Source organism: Ptychodera flava, chromosome 14 (assembly GCF_041260155.1).
Source record: "Ptychodera flava strain L36383 chromosome 14, AS_Pfla_20210202, whole genome shotgun sequence".
NCBI classification, from domain to species: Eukaryota; Metazoa; Hemichordata; class Enteropneusta; family Ptychoderidae; genus Ptychodera; species Ptychodera flava.
This window is the reverse complement of record NC_091941.1, coordinates 18,906,623-18,927,160: the sequence shown is the minus strand read 5'-3', so window position 1 is coordinate 18,927,160 and position 20,538 is coordinate 18,906,623. Positions and strand designations below refer to the sequence as shown.

The 20,538-nt window shown below is 35.8% G+C and overlaps 1 protein-coding gene across 1 annotated transcript in view; it reads left to right on the top strand.

Moving 5' to 3' along the window:
• The window catches only part of LOC139149637 (calmodulin-lysine N-methyltransferase-like), a 41,818-nt gene that overhangs the window by 7,458 nt on the left and 13,822 nt on the right, over positions 1 to 20,538 (top strand). The window contains exons 3-8 of the mRNA XM_070721472.1: positions 14,118 to 14,179; positions 14,539 to 14,599; positions 15,838 to 15,892; positions 16,372 to 16,435; positions 17,081 to 17,141; positions 18,096 to 18,170. Coding sequence (XP_070577573.1) covers positions 14,118 to 14,179; positions 14,539 to 14,599; positions 15,838 to 15,892; positions 16,372 to 16,435; positions 17,081 to 17,141; positions 18,096 to 18,170 — 378 coding nt within the window. The remainder of the gene's footprint in view (positions 1 to 14,117; positions 14,180 to 14,538; positions 14,600 to 15,837; positions 15,893 to 16,371; positions 16,436 to 17,080; positions 17,142 to 18,095; positions 18,171 to 20,538) is intronic.

Here is a 20,538-nt window from a genome sequence, read left to right as displayed (position 1 = left end):
AACGATAATTATCGCTTTCTAAATATCGTTCTAAATTTAGAAATTAGCTGAAATTTAGAAAGTCGGGCCTCGGGTGAAAACATTTTTCCAGGATATATCGGATAAAAACGATAATCATTATCACTTTCTAAATAGCGTTCTAAGTTTAGAAATTAGCTGAAGTTAGAAAGTCGGGCCTTGGGTGAAAAATTTGTTCGAGGATATATCGGATAAAAACGATAATTATCACTTTCTAAATAGCGTTCTAAGTTTAGAAATTAGCTGAAGTTTAGAAAGTCGGGCCTTGGGTGAAAAATTTCTTCCAAGGATATATCGGATAAAAACGATAATTATCACTTTCTAAATAGCTTTCTAAGTTTAGAAATTAGCTGAAGTTTAGAAAATCGGGCCTTGGGTGAAAAAATTTGTTCTAGGATATATCGGATAAAAACGATAATTATCACTTTCTAAATAGCGTTCTAAGTTTAGAAATTAGCTGAAGTTTAGAAAGTCGGGCCTTGGGTGAAAAATTTCTTCCAGGATATATCGGATAAAAACGATAATTATCACTTTCTAAATAGCGTTCTAAGTTTAGAAATTAGCTGAAGTTTAGAAAATCGGGCCTTGGGTGAAAAAAATTTGTTCGAGGATATGTCGGATAGAATCAGGAAAATACTGTATCAGTTTTGCCAAGCGGCAAATCCAAAGCTCAAATGTTTTTTTCCATAAACTCGCGAGAAAAGCACCCCTTATTGAATTGACCATTGCAACGGGCAAGAATTGAATGTCATGAAGTAGAGAAATGTGGCTCTGAGTGAGCGATGACGAAAAATTGTGAATGTTTATTCTTTGACCGTCAAAAACAAAGACTGTGTTAATGACAAATAAACCAGATGTGTGACGTGAAGACGAATGTAAATAACCATACTGCCACAATTCGCATGACCAAGGTGTGTTCAGACACAGACAAGAAGAGGGTCAGATAGTTCCACGACAATCGTGTCCATTGTGGTGCAAATTAATGCTAATAGCCTTATCAATGCCTCATTAGCATTAACTTGAAGCACAAATTGACGCGCGCGATCGTAATTGAACACACCTTGGTCATTAGAACTGTGGTAGTATTGTTCCATTTTTGGTTTATTGGACAAGCTCATTTGAGCTTTGGATTTTAAAACTTACTTCTGAGGGAAACTGATAGTATTTTCCGGGTTCTACGAGAAAACTCCTACATACTCACACTTTTTACTTTAATAGAAACACTTGGGAATATACAGATGACAACAGAAACGTTGTATCAACCTTTTTTCCGATATATTCTTGGAAAAGTTTGCGGGACTTCATCTCACGCACTCCACATTTCACTGTGAGCACGCAGCCTGGAGATGGCAGCCTGGCCGGCAACACTTTTGATAGGGCCAATGCATTAATTTGGAGGTACTATCTCGTCGGTCTATTGGACAAGTCACATTTGAGCTTTGGCTTTTAGAACTTGCTTCTGGGGAAAAGTGATAGTATTTTCCAGGTTCTACAAGACTGCTCCTACAAGCTCACACTTTTCCCCTTGAAACACTAGGGAATATACTGATGACAACAGAAATGGTGTACCAACGTTTTATCCGATATATTTTTGGAAATTTTTTCCACTGACTCCGACTTTCTAAATACAGCTAATTTCTAAACTTAGAACGCTATTTAGAAAGCGATAATTATCGTTTTTATCCGATATATCCTTGGAAAACTTTTTCCACTCCAACCCCGACTCTCTAAACTACAGCTTTTTTCTAAACTTAGAACGCTATTTAGAAAGCGATAATTATCGTTTTTATCCGATATATCAAGGAAAAATTGTTTTCACTTCAGGCCCCATTTTCTGAATGATTCAATCTTGTACTGTGAGCACGCAGCTGGAAGATGGCGGCCTGGCCGGCAAACACATTTGATAAGCCATTAGCATAAATTTGCATTAATCAGCACAAATGGACGCGATCGTTGTGGACAAATCTCAACACACCTTGGCAACCACAGGGGCAACACGTTTAATAAGGCCATTAGCATTAATTTGCACCATTACTTAATCTGCACAAATGGACGCGATCAAGATAATCTCAACACACCTTGGTCATTTGAACTGTGGCAGTATGGTTACTTTTATGTACATTCGTCTCCACGTCAAATATCTGGTTTATTTTTCATAACACGTAGTCTAGCCGGGATGGTTATTTGACAGACTTTAGTTTTGACGGACAAAACAAATATTTACAATTTCTCTTCACAAATTGTGTTTATGCTGACTCACTGTCACATTTCTCTACTTCGTAACATTCAACTTCTTGCCAAACGCAATGGTCAATTTTATAGGAAGTATGCTCTCTCGGGGTCTATTGGACAAGTCATATTTGAGCTTTGGATTTTAAAACTTACTTCTTGGGAAACAATTAGTAGTTTTCCTGGTTCTACTAAGACTATTCCTTCTACAAGACTACTCCTACAAACTCACACATTTTCCCTTGAAACACTGGGAAAACATTACAATAGAAATGCTGTACCAACGTTTTTATCCGACATATCCGGTGAGTTGTTTCTCAACGTAAAGCTCAACTTTCTAAACTAGAGCTAATTTCTAAACTTAGAACGCTATTTCGAAAGTGATAATTATCGTTTTTATCCGATTATATCCTTGGAAAAAAAATTTCAAGGTGAGCCCCGACTTTCTAAACTACAGCTAATTTCTAAACTTAGAACGCTATTTAGAAAGTGATAATTATCGTTTTTATCCGATATATCCTTGGAAGAAATTTTTCAACCTAACGCCGACTTTCTAAACTTCAGCTATTTTCTAAACTTAGAACGATATTTAGAAAGTGATAATTATCATTTTTATCCGATATATCCTTGGGAAACTTTTTTCACTCCAGGCCCGACTTTCTAAACTACAGCTAATTTCTAAACTTAGAACGCTATTTAGAAAGTGATAATTATCGTTTTTATCCGATATATCCTTGGAAGAAATTTTTCAACCTAACGCCCGACTTTCTAAACTTCAGCTATTTTCTAAACTTAGAACGCTATTTAGAAAGTGATAATTATCATTTTTATCCGATATATCCTTAGGAAACTTTTTTCACTCCAGGCCCGACTTTCTAAACTACAGCTAATTTCTAAACTTAGAACGCTATTTAGAAAGTGATAATTATCGTTTTTATCCGATATATCCTTGGAAAAAAATTTTCAACCTAAGGCCCGACTTTCTAAACTTTCTAAACTTCAGCTAATTTCTAAACTTAGAACGCTATTTAGAAAGTGATAATTATCGTTTTTATCCGATATATCCTTGGAAAAAAATTTTCAACCTAAGGTCCGACTTTCTAAACTTCAGCTAATTTCTAAACTTAGAACGCTATTTAGAAAGTGATAATTATCGTTTTTATCCGATATATCCTTGGAAAAAATTTTCAACCTGAGGCCCGACTTTCTAAACTTCAGCTAATTTCTAAACTTAGAACGCTATTTAGAAAGTGATAATTATCGTTTTTATCCGATATATCCTTGGAAAAAATTTTCAACCTTAGGCCCGACTTTCTAAACTTCAGCTAATTTCTAAACTTAGAACGCTAAAGTGATAATTATCGTTTTATCCGATATATCCTTGGAAAAAAATTTCCAACCTAAGGCCCGACTTTCTAAACTTCAGCTAATTTCTAAACTTAGAACACTAAAGTGATAATTATCGTTTTTATCCGATATATCCTTTGAAAAAAATTTCCAACCTAAGGCCTGACTTTCTAAACTTCAGCTAATTTCTAAACTTAGAACGCTATTTAGAAAGTGATAATTATCGTTTTTATCCGATATATCCTTGGAAAAAAATTTCCAACATAAGGCCCGACTTAAACTTAGAACACTAAAGTGATAATTATCGTTTTTATCCGATATATCCTTGGAAAAAAATTTCCAACCTAAGCCCGACTTTCTAAACTTCAGCTAATTTCTAAACTTAGAACGCTATTAAGAAAGTGATAATTATCGTTTTTATCCGATATATCCTTGGAAAAAAATTTCCAACCTAAGGCCCGACTTTCTAAACTTCAGCTAATTTCTAAACTTAGAACGCTATTTAGAAAGTGATAATTATCGTTTTTATCCGATATATCCTTGGAAAAAATTTTCAACCTAAGGCCCGACTTTCTAAACTTCAGCTAATTTCTAAACTTAGAACGCTATTTAGAAAGTGATAATTATCGTTTTTATCCGATATATTCTTGGAAAAAATTTTCAACCTAAGGCCCGACTTTCTAAACTTCAGCTAATTTCTAAACTTAAAACGCTATTTAGAAAGTGATAATTATCGTTTTTATCCGATATATCCTTGGAAAAAAATTTTCAACCTAAGGCCCGACTTTCTAAACTTCAGCTAATTTCTAAACTTAGAACGCTATTTAGAAAGTGATAATTATCGTTTTTTATCCGATATATCCTTGGAAAAATTTTTTTTAACCTAGGGCCCGACTTTCTAAACTTTATAAACTACAGCTAATTTCTAAACTTTGAGCGCTATTTAGAAAGTGATAATTATCGTTTTTATCCGAATATCCTTGGAAAAAAATTTCAACCTAAGGCCCGACTTTCTAAACTTTCTAAACTTCAGCTAATTTCTAAACTTAGAACGCTATTTAGAAAGTGATAATTATCGTTTTATCCGATATATCCTTGGAAAAAAATTTTCAACCTAAGGTCCGACTTTCTAAACTTCAGCTAAACTACAGCTAATTTCTAAACTTAGAACGCTATTTAGAAAGTGATAATTATCGTTTTTATCCGATATATCCTTGGGAAAAAATTTCAACCTAAGGCCCGACTTTCTAAACTACAGCTAATTTCTAAACTTAGAACGCTATTTAGAAAGTTATAATTATCGTTTTTATCCGATATATCCTTGGAAAAAAATTTCAACCTAAGGCCCGACTTTCTAAACTACAGCTAATTTATAAACTTAGAACGCTATTTAGAAAATGATAATTATCGTTTTTATCCGATATATCCTTGGAAAAAAATTTTCAACCTAAGTCCCGACTTTCTAAACTACTGCTAATTTCTAAACTTAGAACGCTATTTAGAAAGTGATAATTATCGTTTTTATCCGATATAGCATTGGAAAAACATTTCCAACCCAAGGCCCCACTTTCTAAACTTCGGCTAAACTTCAGCTAATTTCTAAACTTAGAACGCTATTTAGAAAGTGATAATTATCGTTTTTATCCGATATATCCTTGGAAAAAAATTTTCAACCTAAGGTCCGACTTTCTAAACTTCAGCTAAACTACAGCTAATTTCTAAACTTAGAACGCTATTTAGAAAGTGATAATTATCGTTTTTATCCGATATATCCTTGGAAAAAAATTTTCAACCTAAGGTCCGATTTCTAAACTTCAGCTAATTCTAAACTTAGAACGCTATTTAGAAAGTGATAATTATCGTTTTTATCCGATATATCCTTGGGAAAAAATTTCAACCTAAGGCCCGACTTTCTAAACTACAGCTAATTTCTAAACTTAGAACGCTATTTAGAAAGTGATAATTATCGTTTTTATCCGATATATCCTTGGAAAAAAATTTTCAACCTAAGTCCCGACTTTCTAAACTTTCTAAACTTCAGCTATTTTCTAAACTTAGAACGATATTTAGAAAGTGATAATTATCGTTTTTATCCGATATATCCTTGGGAAACATTTTTCACTCCAAGCCCGACTTTCTAAACTACAGCTAATTTCTAAACTTAGAACGCTATTTAGAAAGTGATAATTATCGTTTTTATCCGATATATCCTTGGAAAAAACTTTTTCAACCCAAGCCCGACTTTCTAAACTTCAGCTAAACTTCAGCTAATTTCTAAACTTAGAACGCTATTTAGAAAGTGATAATTATCGTTTTTATCCGATATATCCTTGGGAAAAAATTCAACCTAAGGCCCGACTTTCTAAACTACAGCTAATTTCTAAACTTAGAACGCTATTTAGAAAGTGATAATTATCGTTTTTATCCGATATATCCTTGGAAGAAATTTTTCACCCAAGGCCCGACTTTCTAAACTTCAGCTAATTTCTAAACTTAGAACGCTATTTAGAAAGTGATAATTATCGTTTTTATCCGATATATCCTTGGGAAAAAATTTCAACCTCAGGCCCGACTTTCTAAACTACAGCTAATTTCTAAACTTAGAACGCTATTTAGAAAGTGATAATTATCGTTTTTTTGCCGTGTTTATCGTTTTTAGCTAGTTTAGCCCCCATAGGGAATACACGTAGTTTAGAAATGGCTTTCAGGAAAAGACACAATTCCGCACCTAACTCGGATACAGTCGACCATCGCAGAATTACGGACAGTGTTAGATGTAAAGGAATCATGAATGCAACCTTTCGATAATACAACCAATGATACAGTCGACCATCGCAGAATTACGGACAGGTTAGATGTAAAGGAATCGAAGCCAACCACACGACCTGACATATGCTAAGGGGTGGACCATTTGATATCCTGGGGGGGGGGGGGCTTGGAAGATTGGTGGAGAGCCATTACTTTTTTTTCCCACGTGCTTCACCATGAATTATTTTTTTCTACAGGGCATATGCTGGCAACTTTTTTTTTCACTTTCCTTCTTCGAGATATATTTTTTTTTACCAAATTTCGGTGCAATGTTTGTTTGCTTATTTTTCACACCCAGTAACAAGATGCTGTTCTATCGCACACAGACTATATTCAAGAAACTAAATAAAGATATGTAAATACATGTACATTTTTGATTCACTTTACAAAAACATATTTGTAAAATCATGTACATTTATGGCATTTACTTGTCAGTGTTGTCCTTACATTGAAAGTAGCCAGGTAATTTAAGAAAGTAGACGGGTGGACTGCGAGGAGCGAAGCGACGTGAGCGGCGAGTGAGCGTAGCGAACGAGGGGGGGAGAGCGCGGAGAGGGGGGTGTCCCCCCTCTCGCAAGGCGAAAAATGAAATTTTGGAGTGGAAATGGTTTTCTCTGGTGGCATCTGAGGTGACATTTACAGACTGAAACAGTAGTTTTGTTGTGTGTCTTAGACGTGGCTCACATACAACAAAACAAACAAACATGATTTTGTTTTGTTTGTATTATTTATGACACACTTATGGTTTATTTGCAGTGAAGATGTAACATTTAATCTTAAATCACCCGCTGTCTGCTCATTTCATTGCCCATTTCCCATTCTTCATTACCACATAGTAGTTTCCCCAAAACCATCAAACTCATTCACTTTTGTTAAGAAAAACATTGGTAAGATAATTCACTATAACAGTGTTCGCATTTACGAATAAAACATGCGTATATAGAAAACTCATAACAATGAAAAAATGTGTAGAGAGTCGATCCAATGCGTAATAATATTACGCATTGGATTGAGTCTCTACGCATTTTTTCATTGTTATGAGTTTTCTATACGCAAACGATAATAGTAAAATGTTTGCAGGCTGTCTCTCTTCTTGTGGTATTTTGACAAAATCCATACATTCAGATTTACACATTTCTGGAAAACACTGGTGAGCAATTTCAATTTCAGCATACTTCCTCTAATCATCATGTCATGTATACTGTACAATTGTTCATATTCAGTTATTGTTCCTCAAGCTTGAAATGGTTTATGCTTTATAAAACTCCAGAGCTACTGGTTGATTTTTATTGATGCTGCAGTGTGCATCGAACAATTGCCAAGATTTTTTTTTCCGAGTCGCAATGGTCCATAATTGTTTTTCCATTAGCCACTTAAAGCCAGATTTTTTTTTCCGAGCAACTCCACCTGGCATCTTTTTTCCCCCAAATCTTCCAAGCCCCCCCCAGGATATCAAATGGTCCACCCCTAATGAGAGCTGCGTCATCCGCTTTGCCTGTGCAAACTCGCGTCGACGCTTCATCGCGCCGAACATTTGATACAGCGAACGGAGGAGCGATTTCCTGCCAACTGTACTACATGTACTAATATCCTATTGTGTCTTGACAAAGTCATAAATGCAAGTAAATACCCAGAGATTGACAATGAACTCCGTGACTACGGTATCGAGGCACTTGACACTTCATCGATCATCTTGGATCAGACTACGTAAACCGTGAGCACTCACGGCAACGCGTTTAGAAACGACTTCAGACAAGCGAAGTTTATGCTGAGAACTCGGAGTCATGTCGTTTGCTAATTCAAGAATATGCGGAAAGGTTTCCTGCAGTTCGACAATGACATGTATTGCAGTAGTAATTCCTGTATCCTTGGTTGCATGCGAAAAGGACTTCAGCTGCTAAAACAGGAGCCCGTAGTAGATTTTCCGACGGCAATGTGATGTTGCTCTCAATGGAAGGGCCGTGTGTTGCCGATTCCCGTAACGGCAGAGCAAGGGAGATATTGCCTTGAGGGCTCGCAGAAACCCTAGGAATTCTTAGATGTTGAATGTTATTGACATGATACTCAGAATTCAACATTAACACAATTATCAGTAGTTTACAGCTACTAAACATTCCAAACAATGTAAACAGCGGGGACTGTTGTCATCTTTCGATGACTTGTATTAAATCTTTATCAGTAATCGTGTGACATCAAACCATATAATAATAGCATAGCACACTCCACTGTTTATTTTACCCTTTGAATAATTTAGAAATCACTACAGATATGTGACAGGTAGACGTCAGTTCTCATACCGTTTATTTTATTGATCTGAATGGTCTTGTCAGAGCCTCTACATTAAGTGAATGCAGTGTTATTGATGCTATTAGTATAATGTATTAACACATTCAGGGAACTTTAAAGAGAAAAAGTGCATCTTTTTAGGTCAGACAGACCTTTCAATATTTTTTAGAAAGGGTAATATACAATTCTGTGTCTTCAATCCAATTAACCCTTCAAGCGCTGTTATTTTCTCTCACCAAAATTTTACCAACTTTTATGAATTTTCCTATAATTTTTTGATAATTTTGGACCAAATGGACATCACATTTCATTGGCTACACTTTTTTCTCAAAATTTTGGCAAAAATCTGAGAAAAATTGACTGGGGTTTATTTATAAAGGGGACAAAAATAGACTTTGGCGCTCAAAGGGTTAACGATAACATTTGGATGTTTTTCCTGAAAGTCAGATATACTTATGCACCATTGCAATGATATTAGCTAGATGTCTATATATATTACACTGTTCTGTATCAAACACCCATAGTATTTAAATTGTAATTTGAAAATGTGAAATATCGATGCCTCACGGTGCATTAAAGCATACGCATTGAGATTCAGTTTTAAACTATGGTAGTGTACATCATGCTGTTTCTACCGGTACATGCATGCTATGCTCATAAGCCTCTTACCGGGTGTTGCAACATACCCCATGTAGAGAATGTAACATAAATGTATGATGGTTCATCAACCATCGTAGTGGTCATGGATAAAAAAATTAATGTATTTCCAATAATCTCCAAAGCTTTTTTACACTTCACATAATTATCATTCATTGTGTCTCATTGATAGCCAGGTAGATTTTCTATAGAACAATTCCATTACTAATGTGAATTTAGAGTAAAAATTCACATTATTGCAGCACTAGTTTTCCAGAAATTCACAGCAGGTGAAGTGTGTCCAGTGTAATTTTCAATATTTCCTCACATGTAGTCTTTGTTTTATGATAAAATATGATAAATGAATAAACATTTTATTTATTAAGTGGTGTGAAGTGCAAGCTATAAATTTGCCTCGTATATCCTACCAAATATTTGAGTTCAAATTTTTTGCAGAGTTTTTCTTTAAGGCTTGTAATCCAGAATATTTTGCTTGGGATTTACATCCACCACATTGTGGCTTCTCTTGGTGTGTCAGTGCAGTTATATTTATAGGCCCAGAACTGGTACCGTCATAATTAAGTTCCAAAGCCATTTAACCACAGCATTTACCCCAACATCAGCGAAAAACATCTTGAGTTGTTATGAGTAATGAGGACAGTTAGTGAGTGCAGAACAGAAACACACTATCAGCTTGTTATGCTTTTGATAAATGGTTGTGATAGCTTCTCAAAGAATGTGTGACAAAAATATTTTGTCGTGATTTGCGAAATCCTCATTTGGGCATTCTTATTTGCAGTCTGGATCACTTCACCAGACACATTTGGCATTCCGTGCCTGTTTGCAATTATCTCAAGAATGATATATCCTGACACTCGATGGCAGCTGCTTGTCGTAGTTTAAAAGTCCCTGAAGGTGGGAGTACAACAGATAATGCTTGCTGCTTTAAGCTTTGAGAGTATTATGGATTTTACTGTAATACCAGTGTCCTGTAAAGGATTTGCTCAGCAGAGCCATCGGAATTCTGGAGGTCTAAGGTCAGGATAATGTACATCATTCTGGTGTCATATTGTAACTGCCTAGATTGGTCATGTTCAATTCACAACTGAACTGAAATATTAGCCATACAGCGTAATAAAATCTTGAATTTCAAGAGTCTCCAATAATTTTTGAATTTATTAATACCCTCCAGCAAAGTTTGATTGATTAAGGAAATTAATATAAGTTGAGGATGTTTTTGGTGTCACTGCACTCCAATGCAATATATGAGATTGACAAGGTCTGAATTTGATTTGTGATGTGTATTTTTACTGTATCCTCAACTTGTTTTGTTTGTTAGTGCAGCCATATCAAGTTTTCCGTTGGGATTTTTTTCCATCACAGCTGACATTAACCATGTTTCAAGCAACTCTGCTGCAGTTGTCATGTACTGCTATTTGCGTGAAGAAATTATTCCTTTCCACATGTTGCATGACCCAGTCCTCTAATCCACTTATCAGACCACTCTCAGATTTGCAATGTTTTACATAAACTTGGAATGTATGCTACTGTTTATTTTGTGAAATCCTCAAAAATGCCATCAGAGAATGGTGCAGACAGTAAGATTTTATTGCTGTATCACAAAATCTACTTGATATTATCATGCGCTGATTCACATGCTTTCCATTTACAGTTTGAGACATTGCAGAAGCCGTTGTGTCATTGGTCGAAACTGAATCCTGATATCCCGGTGTCATTTAAAAGCGTGCTACTTGAGATTTTAGTGCCAAAATCTACAGTACACGGGAATTTATCAGATAAGAATTCATATAAATCAATGCACATGCTGATTAGAGTGCTACATATGTATATTAGTACAAGATAAAATTTTGTGAATGTGAAGGTGATATCCAATTTCAGTAATGATAGTGTAATCCCATACTTGTCACATGACCTTTGACATTCTCACAATACAAATTATAAGAATAAGTTTCCCCATTGCCAACATTACTTGGTATACCCAGGATAATATAAATGCCTATACCATCTAACCATAATTTTCCGGCAATCTAGTTATACACATTTAGTACTTCAATATGTTGCTAGAAATTTACTGCATCCAAGATGGTCAAACAAATTTCTTCAGGCGCATTTCAAAGTTTTAAAATTTGGAGAAAATGTTTATTCTGAAGTTGGGCTTCCATCAATGACATCACTCTTTTATAGCAGTGTACCCTCTAAGCTGAATTGACGAGCCACAGAGCAAAGAAAGTTGCAGTGGGGAAATTACGCACTGTACTACATGCTCTGTTAATAGCATGAAGTTTACACTGCCCATACACTTTCACAGTCTTTCAATGTAATGCAGAGGTCAATTAAATACCTCATCAATTTTCACTTAGCTGTTTAACAAAGACAATATGACTGATATACAAAGAGAAGACCAAGGCTTGGAAGTGTCTGTTTCCATGGAAACAAGCCCTGCTTTCAGAAATGTTTTTTAGTTCGGTCCAACGTCAGTATGAGGCTTAATTACTGAAGATCACAGGGGCGAAAAATCTGCAGATATCACTCATTATTTTCCAATTTTGACTCCTGCAAGTAAGTTGCTCTTTTGAGTAACAGGCATGCCCTCCGGATCACTTCCAGCAGATGTACAATAAATCACAGAGAGAGAGTGGAGAGGTCTTTACACCATTTGTATGCCTGGTCATAGTTCTTAATTGGAAATCCCATCAGACCTAGAGTTTGAAATGTCAAATAAAACTACGGAAAGCAAAATGTATCTAACGGAAAACTCAGAACAAAATTCAGTGTGATTTAAATCAGAAGATGTTAATTTCTTGCTCAGTGTCTCTTGCAAGTCTTGAAGATCCATTGCTCAAATGACTGGTCTTCTAATCTACTCTAATATTGTCGGGTGTTTTGTTGTAGACATGTGTCCAGAGCATGGTTCAAATGAGATAAAAACGAGGACCAGAGGGTGAAGTTAGTAGTCCCTACATTTGGTTTTATAATCAGATGGAAACAAAATATATGATGATTATTTCCCTCTACTGTTCAAAGTGAATTATCTACAACATTGTGTCACTGAATGTAGTCTACCCACACCTACTTGTGATTCGAAATTGTTTATTTTATGTTCTGATATCGTCATTTTGATGTACAGTTTCTTTGAATTTTTTCTGGGCAAATTTTTGCTTCATTGTTCCTCTTTGTGCATTGGTAGGCAGATTCAGTATCACAAATGTTACCTATCTGTACGGAACAGCAAGATTTGACCAAAATTTTGGTAAAAAGGAGTAATGGTATGTTGATTCACACCAAGAAAGTGTTTGTAGTGATTACCCCAACCCGAACATTCAGTACAGACTTGAAAATAAAATCCAATCCAATTTCCCTCTCAGAATTGCGTTTGTTACAGTATACCCTAGACAAATTTGTTTTTATTGCTAAGATCAGCAGGGCTAATCTGTTTTGGATCTATCAGTGTCTGCTGAATCAGCAATTAATTGAGCCGAGGGGACTTCAAATTTAGTCTTAAATTCTCTCCTCGAGTGGATAGACTATTTAATTGTCGCTCAAGCCAATTGCCATTCATGTGTCTGTGTGTGTGTGTGTGCACAGAGTGTATTCCAGAGAAAATTCTGCTGTGATTTAGCAAATGCCAAAAGCTGATCACCCTGCCAATGAGAAAATGATTGGAAAAAAGACTGTTTTGCCAAGGAAATGATGCCAAGTTTTGAAACCTGTTTCAAAGAAATCATGAAACCTTCATAATTTTTTTACAATTTTAACCCTTTGAGTGCCATAGCCAATTTTTGTCGACCTTTAAAAATATATCCCAGTCAATTTTTCAGACTTTTGCCAAAATTTTGATCAGAAACTGTAGCCGATAAAATGCGATGACCATTTGGTTCAAAATTATCAACAAAATTACAGAAAAATTCATAAAAATTGTAAAATGTTGCACTAAAATTTTGGTGGGAAAAATTACAGCACTCAAAGGGTTAAACATTGTGTGATGTTGCCCCTGTTTTCCACAATATATGTGATATCTGAAGTAAGTCCAGCATTGTCAGAGTTTGAATAATGAAGTCTTTTGGCCCACAGTTTATGTTACCATATATTTTTCTCTGCCCATGCCAGGATAATCGATCATTTGTCAAGCCTGCCATTTGGGAAAAATAAGTATGCCATAACATCTTTAATTATCCAGGCTAAGGGACCAAGATGTCAGCTATATGGCATTTTCAATCTTTTCAGAGCTGTAACTCTTCTGAAAAAAGAATTTCAACAGATTGCAAAATAGAAAAAGTTAATGATTTTGATGAAAGTGTGGATGATGAATTTCACTCTAACGTAGTGGATTGCTAACCCATGGTTGAGGGACCATAGTTTGTCTTGTAGCATAGGTATTGCTATTGAGATCTGTCATCAGAAAGAACTTGGATGTCTCGTATGCAGTGTTGCAGTTGGATCTTACTCAGACATCTAAATAACACTTGTGTCAGCATTCTATACGGTTGCCGGTTGCGTCACTTTTCCCCTCCACACTCATCACCCTGTCCAAAGGTCCACAGCCAACCTAAGAAAATCATTTGGGATGTTCCAAAGTCTGGTGGTGAAAGGGGCTGAAGTAGTTTTTTGGTAGCATATCGTTAGTATGGCAATAACAGACGGTGCCACTGTCGTGTCAAAACACCAGCTAGCTTTTAATACTGACATGTTTATTTTAAATTGTCCTTGCCAATACATGTTTACTGATAACTAACTGGCCGAATTGGTCAAATTTTTTGTTTCACTGTTTACAGACAACTAACAGGCCCGCTTGGGATTGAAGAATTAACCGGATTTAACAACACTGGAAATGTTTGTAAGTAACCATGGAAACATGCATGTCTTTTGTGACAAAAAAAAATTGAAGTGTGACAGCATTAACCAAGGTGCCATATAAAACAAAACCACCTGTTAAACAACTGATTGATAACACTGCTCAAAGAACTTTTATTTTGTATCAAAACTCATTATTGATTACAAGCCAGCAGTTGCTACTAGCATCACAAAATCTTTATTTTACAGCAATTTTCATTCCTTAGTTGCCTCAGCAATACTTCTTTCTGTTTTCAAAATTAACATAATGAGTGTCTTTTCAGCTTGAAACTTAATTGTGTCACATCTCGCTGTTGTCTTACTTTTCAAGATCAATAATGACTTTTTGATGTTCATCGCTAGGTGTGTGGCCGTCAGAAGAAGTATTAACCTATCATTGCCTTAATCAAATAGACTCATTCAGGTAGGCCATATTGTCAATCCATTGTGTGACAGACATCATTATTTATCATAAAGGTTCCATCCATATGTCCTCAAATATACGTTTTTAATTTTCTCACTTTTAAAAGCTATTCAAGTGTTTGGACATATGGGCCTGTACATTTTATTATAAATTTGTTGCGTGTAGGGGCGGATCAAATATAAATGTACCTGTATCTGCTGATCCGTCTGTTTCTTTAAAAAAATGCAATGTATGGGGATTCTTTGTGATCATGAATATGCACAAACTAGACCATGCATTATTTATTAATATTGTAATTAATTAATTTATTTATTAATCTCTCTATTTATGTATTCATGTATTTATTATTTATTTGTATATTTATTCAATTTATCTATTCATTCATTCATTCATTCATTTTTTATTAATTTATTAATTTATTTATCTATGAGCAAATGATTTACTAAGTAATATTCTTGAAAAACTGCTGTGATATATAAACTTAGTAACATTAGAAACTGAAAAAAAGACATGAAAAATTGTCACGATGAAATACCACTCCATGGAAGATCTGAAAGAGAAGTACATTTTGTGCCATTTACATTTCTTTTGTCTGTTCAATTGAAACCGTATCACCAGTTGTGTGTGTGAAATTCCAGACTCAAATACAGGACTGAAACGTAAGCTTACAGGAAAGTATCCCAATGGTAATTATGAAATGGTCAAAGAAATATTGTTATGATAAAAATGTCTACCAACACTGAAAGGGCCAGTCACTGTAAAATTTTATGATTTTGTCATGATTGTTATTTTGTAAATTGCGAGTTCTCATTTTTCTCCTTGAAGTATGTTGAAACACCCACTATTTAGCTTGTCAACACAGCCTCTGCATGTGTAAAATAAACTGTTATTGTTTATATTGGAATTCTGGTTTTGACCAGAATTCACTTTTTAACGATAACAATGCAGTTTTCACATGTACAGGCTGAGTTGACAAGCTGAGTACTTTGTATCCCAACGTCCTTTGGAGAGTAGAACAGCAAACTGTAGATGACATTAAAAACAGAAATAGTGAAAAAAATCCTCAAAAGTTATAGTTTTTACTTCTTACAGATATTTCAATGTGTATGTTTTCACAAATACTTAATAAAATCCAAAAACTTATGCCTCTGCTCCACATGTTTAATTTACAACTCTACATCACTGATAATGTACTTTTAAATAATTCACTCAATTTGATTTTATTTGGTTTCTTTCAGAGACAAAACAGTTTGTGAGTTAGGAGGTGGCATGACTTGCCTAGCAGGCATCGCAGTAAGTCATCCCATACTCTACAAATAGTTTTTTTCACTTCTGAAAGATTACTTTGGTTTTAAGATCCATACAATTTGACATAGCAGTGCACATCAATATCTACATTATGTAGACATTATGTGTTGAAAGCATAGAGAGAAATCTTACAGGCCACAGCAATGGAGTGATACTGGGTTCATCATGTGGACTAGTAAATCTGCCAGGGGGAAAATTGCTGTGTACAACACAAATATAGTGTTTTCAAGATTTTTACATGTTTGTAGAGTGCTCCTGTTACCATGGTGATGAAAGGCAAATCCTGAAGAGTAGAATTGTTACTGATGGGCATTTCTTCGATGTTCAGTCAATACATCTGTTGAACATATCATGAGAGGACGTGTGTTGGTTGAGTAGACACTGTATATACATTACACCAAAGCTTGTCTAGGTCCTCATCAAGCCACCATGATTGTCACTCTCTGTGTTCCATTTGATTACAGATTGCTGCTTTCTCAGAAGCCAAAGAAGTTTTGTTGACTGATGGAAATGAAACTTCTGTCGAAAGTATCCTTTATACAGCCTGCCAGGAAATTATTTCCCACAAGATCCACCAGTTTCAGAGTCCTGTACTGTGGAGTTACCTCCACATCACTGAACCAATCTCCCATCTTTAAAAAAGTGATAGCAGTATATACTATTAACCATGTATTTACTATGTATCAAAGTCACACAAATTAAATTGAATCGAGTGATGAGTTTGGGTCAACATCAGTATTTTGCTATGTTTGACAAAAGTTTTGAACATTATTTTCGGAATTTCTGTATTATCCATTTTAATACTCTACATCACTGCAACCAGTTTCTTGTATTTCAGGAAAAAATGCTATATTTGCCATATACTTACCACATATCAAAGTGGTAGAAATTAAATTGATGTAATGTGGGTTTGGTTCACTGCTAGTGTCTTGCTGTTTTCCACATACATGTAAGGGACTTTGTCCCTATTTTTATATTAAAAGATGGTTAAGAATGGAAAAGGGTTAATTGTTCAGAACGGAAAAGGCTAATAGCAGACAAGACCTTCCCTTCACTGTCAGTAACATCTGCTAAATCCCTCAAAAAATGTCACTTCTCAGTTGGATGATGATACATAGATAATAAATTTTAACAAAAAGGATGCCATGACCTTAACATGTGACTTGTAATCAGATGTCAAACTAATTACAAAAGGCAACGAAAGCTTGTTCGGATCAACAGTTGTCAAATCAAGGTGAGGGTACTTCAAAGGAAGTGAGCCAGTTGATTTTGTGTGGGTGTTGGTCTCTATGCCTGTCGTTTACTCTATGACATTTTGATAAATTGATGTAAAGTACACTGTAATGTTATTGCATCCAACAATACACAAAATCAAACACGATAAGGTCTTATTCCTTTGAACTGAACACCTTAATTGCATAATGCCTCAACTCCAAAACAGCATATGGTAAGCACTTATATATCCATACACTAGTGATGGGTTCACTGTTACTCATACATGCGAATGTTATACATGGGCACAAAACAATGTAGTCCCAAAATCATCACATAGACTGATGTTTGAGACAGGCATGAGTGCAAATTCCTGTAGTCATGGCAACCACTAACAATAGTTCCTCCATCATTAATGATGGGTTGAGGAAGTACACATTTGGATTTACTTGCGTCATGCGGCATGCTTGGAGTGAATCATTCTTGTCAGTGACCATAGGATGTAGAATCAGAATGATAGATACATGATATGCATTTTCATAATGCCTGCTTTGAATGACGTATTCTAAGCTTGTTTTCTGAACTTGCTGGTCTGTTTGTATGATTGTGGTTTTATGCACACTTTGTTAGATCTCTCAAGACACAGGGTTTGGAAGCACTTTGCTGGGAACATTTCTTTCACTCAGAATGAATTTACCTGTTCACCCCAATTTCCTGTAAAGAGGCCCGTAATTAACATTGATAACAATGAATTTGGACTAAACCATGGTAGTGAAAGGGTCCACCTGTAGTTTAAGTAGCCGATCAATTTTCCCTTTGGTAGTCGTACAAAAAAATGGGCTGCCAACACTAAAACTGTATAGTGCTACTGATCTTCTAACATATCTAACATGCGTCTTTTACCATATGTGGAAATATGCAAAAGTGTTGCCACTTCATAACTACAAGTGATGTTTTCTGTTTGTGAAATTTACAGTGTTATCAAGTGGGACCGTGATGCAAAGTACACAGATCTGGCGGGACGCTTTGATCATATTATCTGCAGTGACTGGTAAGCAATGTGAATCTGTAAAACTGTGTATTTGGCCTTGGTTTCTAAAGTGGGGGATGTGTGTGTTTGCATGGATAGTGACGTTGATGAAAAGTCAGTGATCAGATACCTTCAGTAGCTAAATCTAACATGTTTTTAGTCCCCACGGACACCGTCCGGGGGGACTTATAGGTTTGGTCATGTCCGTGCGTGCGTGCGTGCGTCCGTGCGTGCGTCCGTGCGTGCGTGCGTGCGTCCGTCCGTCCGTTCACGCAGAAATCTCAGAGATGCCCAGGTCAATTTCTTTCAAACTTTGCACAAGGATAGTACCCTACCCCATACAGATGCACGTCGATTTGTTTCACAATGCGATCAAATTTGGCCGTGTTAGAGGACTTTTTAGTTTTCACCTCCATAGACTCCCATGTATAAGGCAGTCTCCATAGACTCCCATGTATAAGGCAGTCCATAGACTCCCATGTATAAGGCCAAGAAAAATAAAAATTTAGTTTCTCATCGTACTCATATTGCAAAGAGGATGCAGTGACAGTTTTTAGTCCCCACAGACGAAGTCCAGGGGGCTTATAGATGGGGTCATGTCCGTCCATGAGTCCATCCGTGAGTCCATCCATTCACGCAGATATCTCAGATATTTTGACAAAATGTCGCGTGACCTTGGTGACCTTTGACCTCAAATATATATATATATATATGTCCATAACTCGATAACCACAAGTGCTATATGATGGGACAGCTTATGACACCACACATTGTACCTCATTAATTATGTGCATATCTAATTTTGAGCAAGCCAATAGAGCTAGAGGTCTGATTTTTGGTATATAGAGATAACTTAGCAATACAATTTTTTTTACAAAATGTCACGTGACCTCGGTGACCTTTGACCTCAAATATACATATTTGTCCATAACTCAGAAACCACAAGTGCTACAACCTTCATGTATGGTATGATGGGACACTTTATGATGCCACATATTGTACCTCATTAATTATGCGCATATCTAATTTTGAGCAAGCCAAAAGAGCTAGAGGTCTGATTTTTGGTATATAGGGATAACTTAGCACTACAATTATTTTGACAAAATGTCATGTGACCTCGGTGACCTTTGACCTCAAATATACATATTTGTCCATAACTCAGTAAACACAAGTGCTACATCCTTCATGTATGGTATGATGGGACACTCTATGACGCCACATATTGTACCTCATTAATTATGTGCATATCTAATTTTGAGCGAGTCAATAGAGCTAGAGGTCTGATTTTTGGTATATAGGGATAACTTAGCAATACAATTTTTTTGACAAAATGTCATGTGACCTCGGTGACCTTTGACCTCAAATATACATATTTGTCCATAACTCAGTAACCACAAGTGCTACACCCTTCATATATAGTATGATGGGACAGCTTATGATGCAACATATTGTACCTCATCAATTATGCGCATATCTAATTTTGAGCGAGCCAATAGAGCTAGAGGTCTGATTTTTGGTATATAGGGATAACTTAGCAATACAATTTTTTTGACAAAATGTCATGTGACCTCGGTGACCTTTGACCTCAAATATACATATTTGTCCATAACTCAGTAACCACAAGTGCTACACCCTTCATATATGGTATGATGGCACACCTTATGACGCCACACATTGTACCTCATTAATTATGTGCATATCTAATTTTGAGCGAGTCAATAGAGCTAGAGGTCTGATTTTTGGTATATTGGGATAACTTAGCAATACAATTATTTTGACAAAATGTCATGTGACCTCGGTGACCTTTGACCTCAAAATATACATATTTGTCCATAACTCAGTAACCACAAGTGCTACACCCTTCATATATAGTATGATGGGACACCTTAGGGGCGACGTCAAAAGTTCAATGTAGGATAAAAAACTTAATTCCCTTAGTTTCTCCCCAAACCCCCCCACCCCCCTAGAAACTTAATTGACTTATATTGAACCTGTTGCCAGGCTCTTTCTATGTAAAGCAAAGCTAAGGATCAGTCAATTTAGGGGTGAAATAAAGTAATGCATCGTTAAAGCCCCACTAGCTGTAACTCTTGAATTTGTTGACCTCAAATTATCTACCTATTCTCTCCTTTCTGAAATCTACCCTCTGAAGAGATATGAACTTTTACTGCATTAGGAAACCATTCCTTTCAGAAACATTTGACATGTAAATTATAATTTTAACGGTCATTTTGATTTCCTGGCATTTTCAAAAATTGGTAATATTAAAAAGGAATCAGAACATACAATGTCATAGTTGAAAACATTCACCCTTATGCATTACAATTTGGACTATGCTGTGCAATTTATATGAAGATTTCAGTGCAGATATGCATAGTATCAAGGTTTT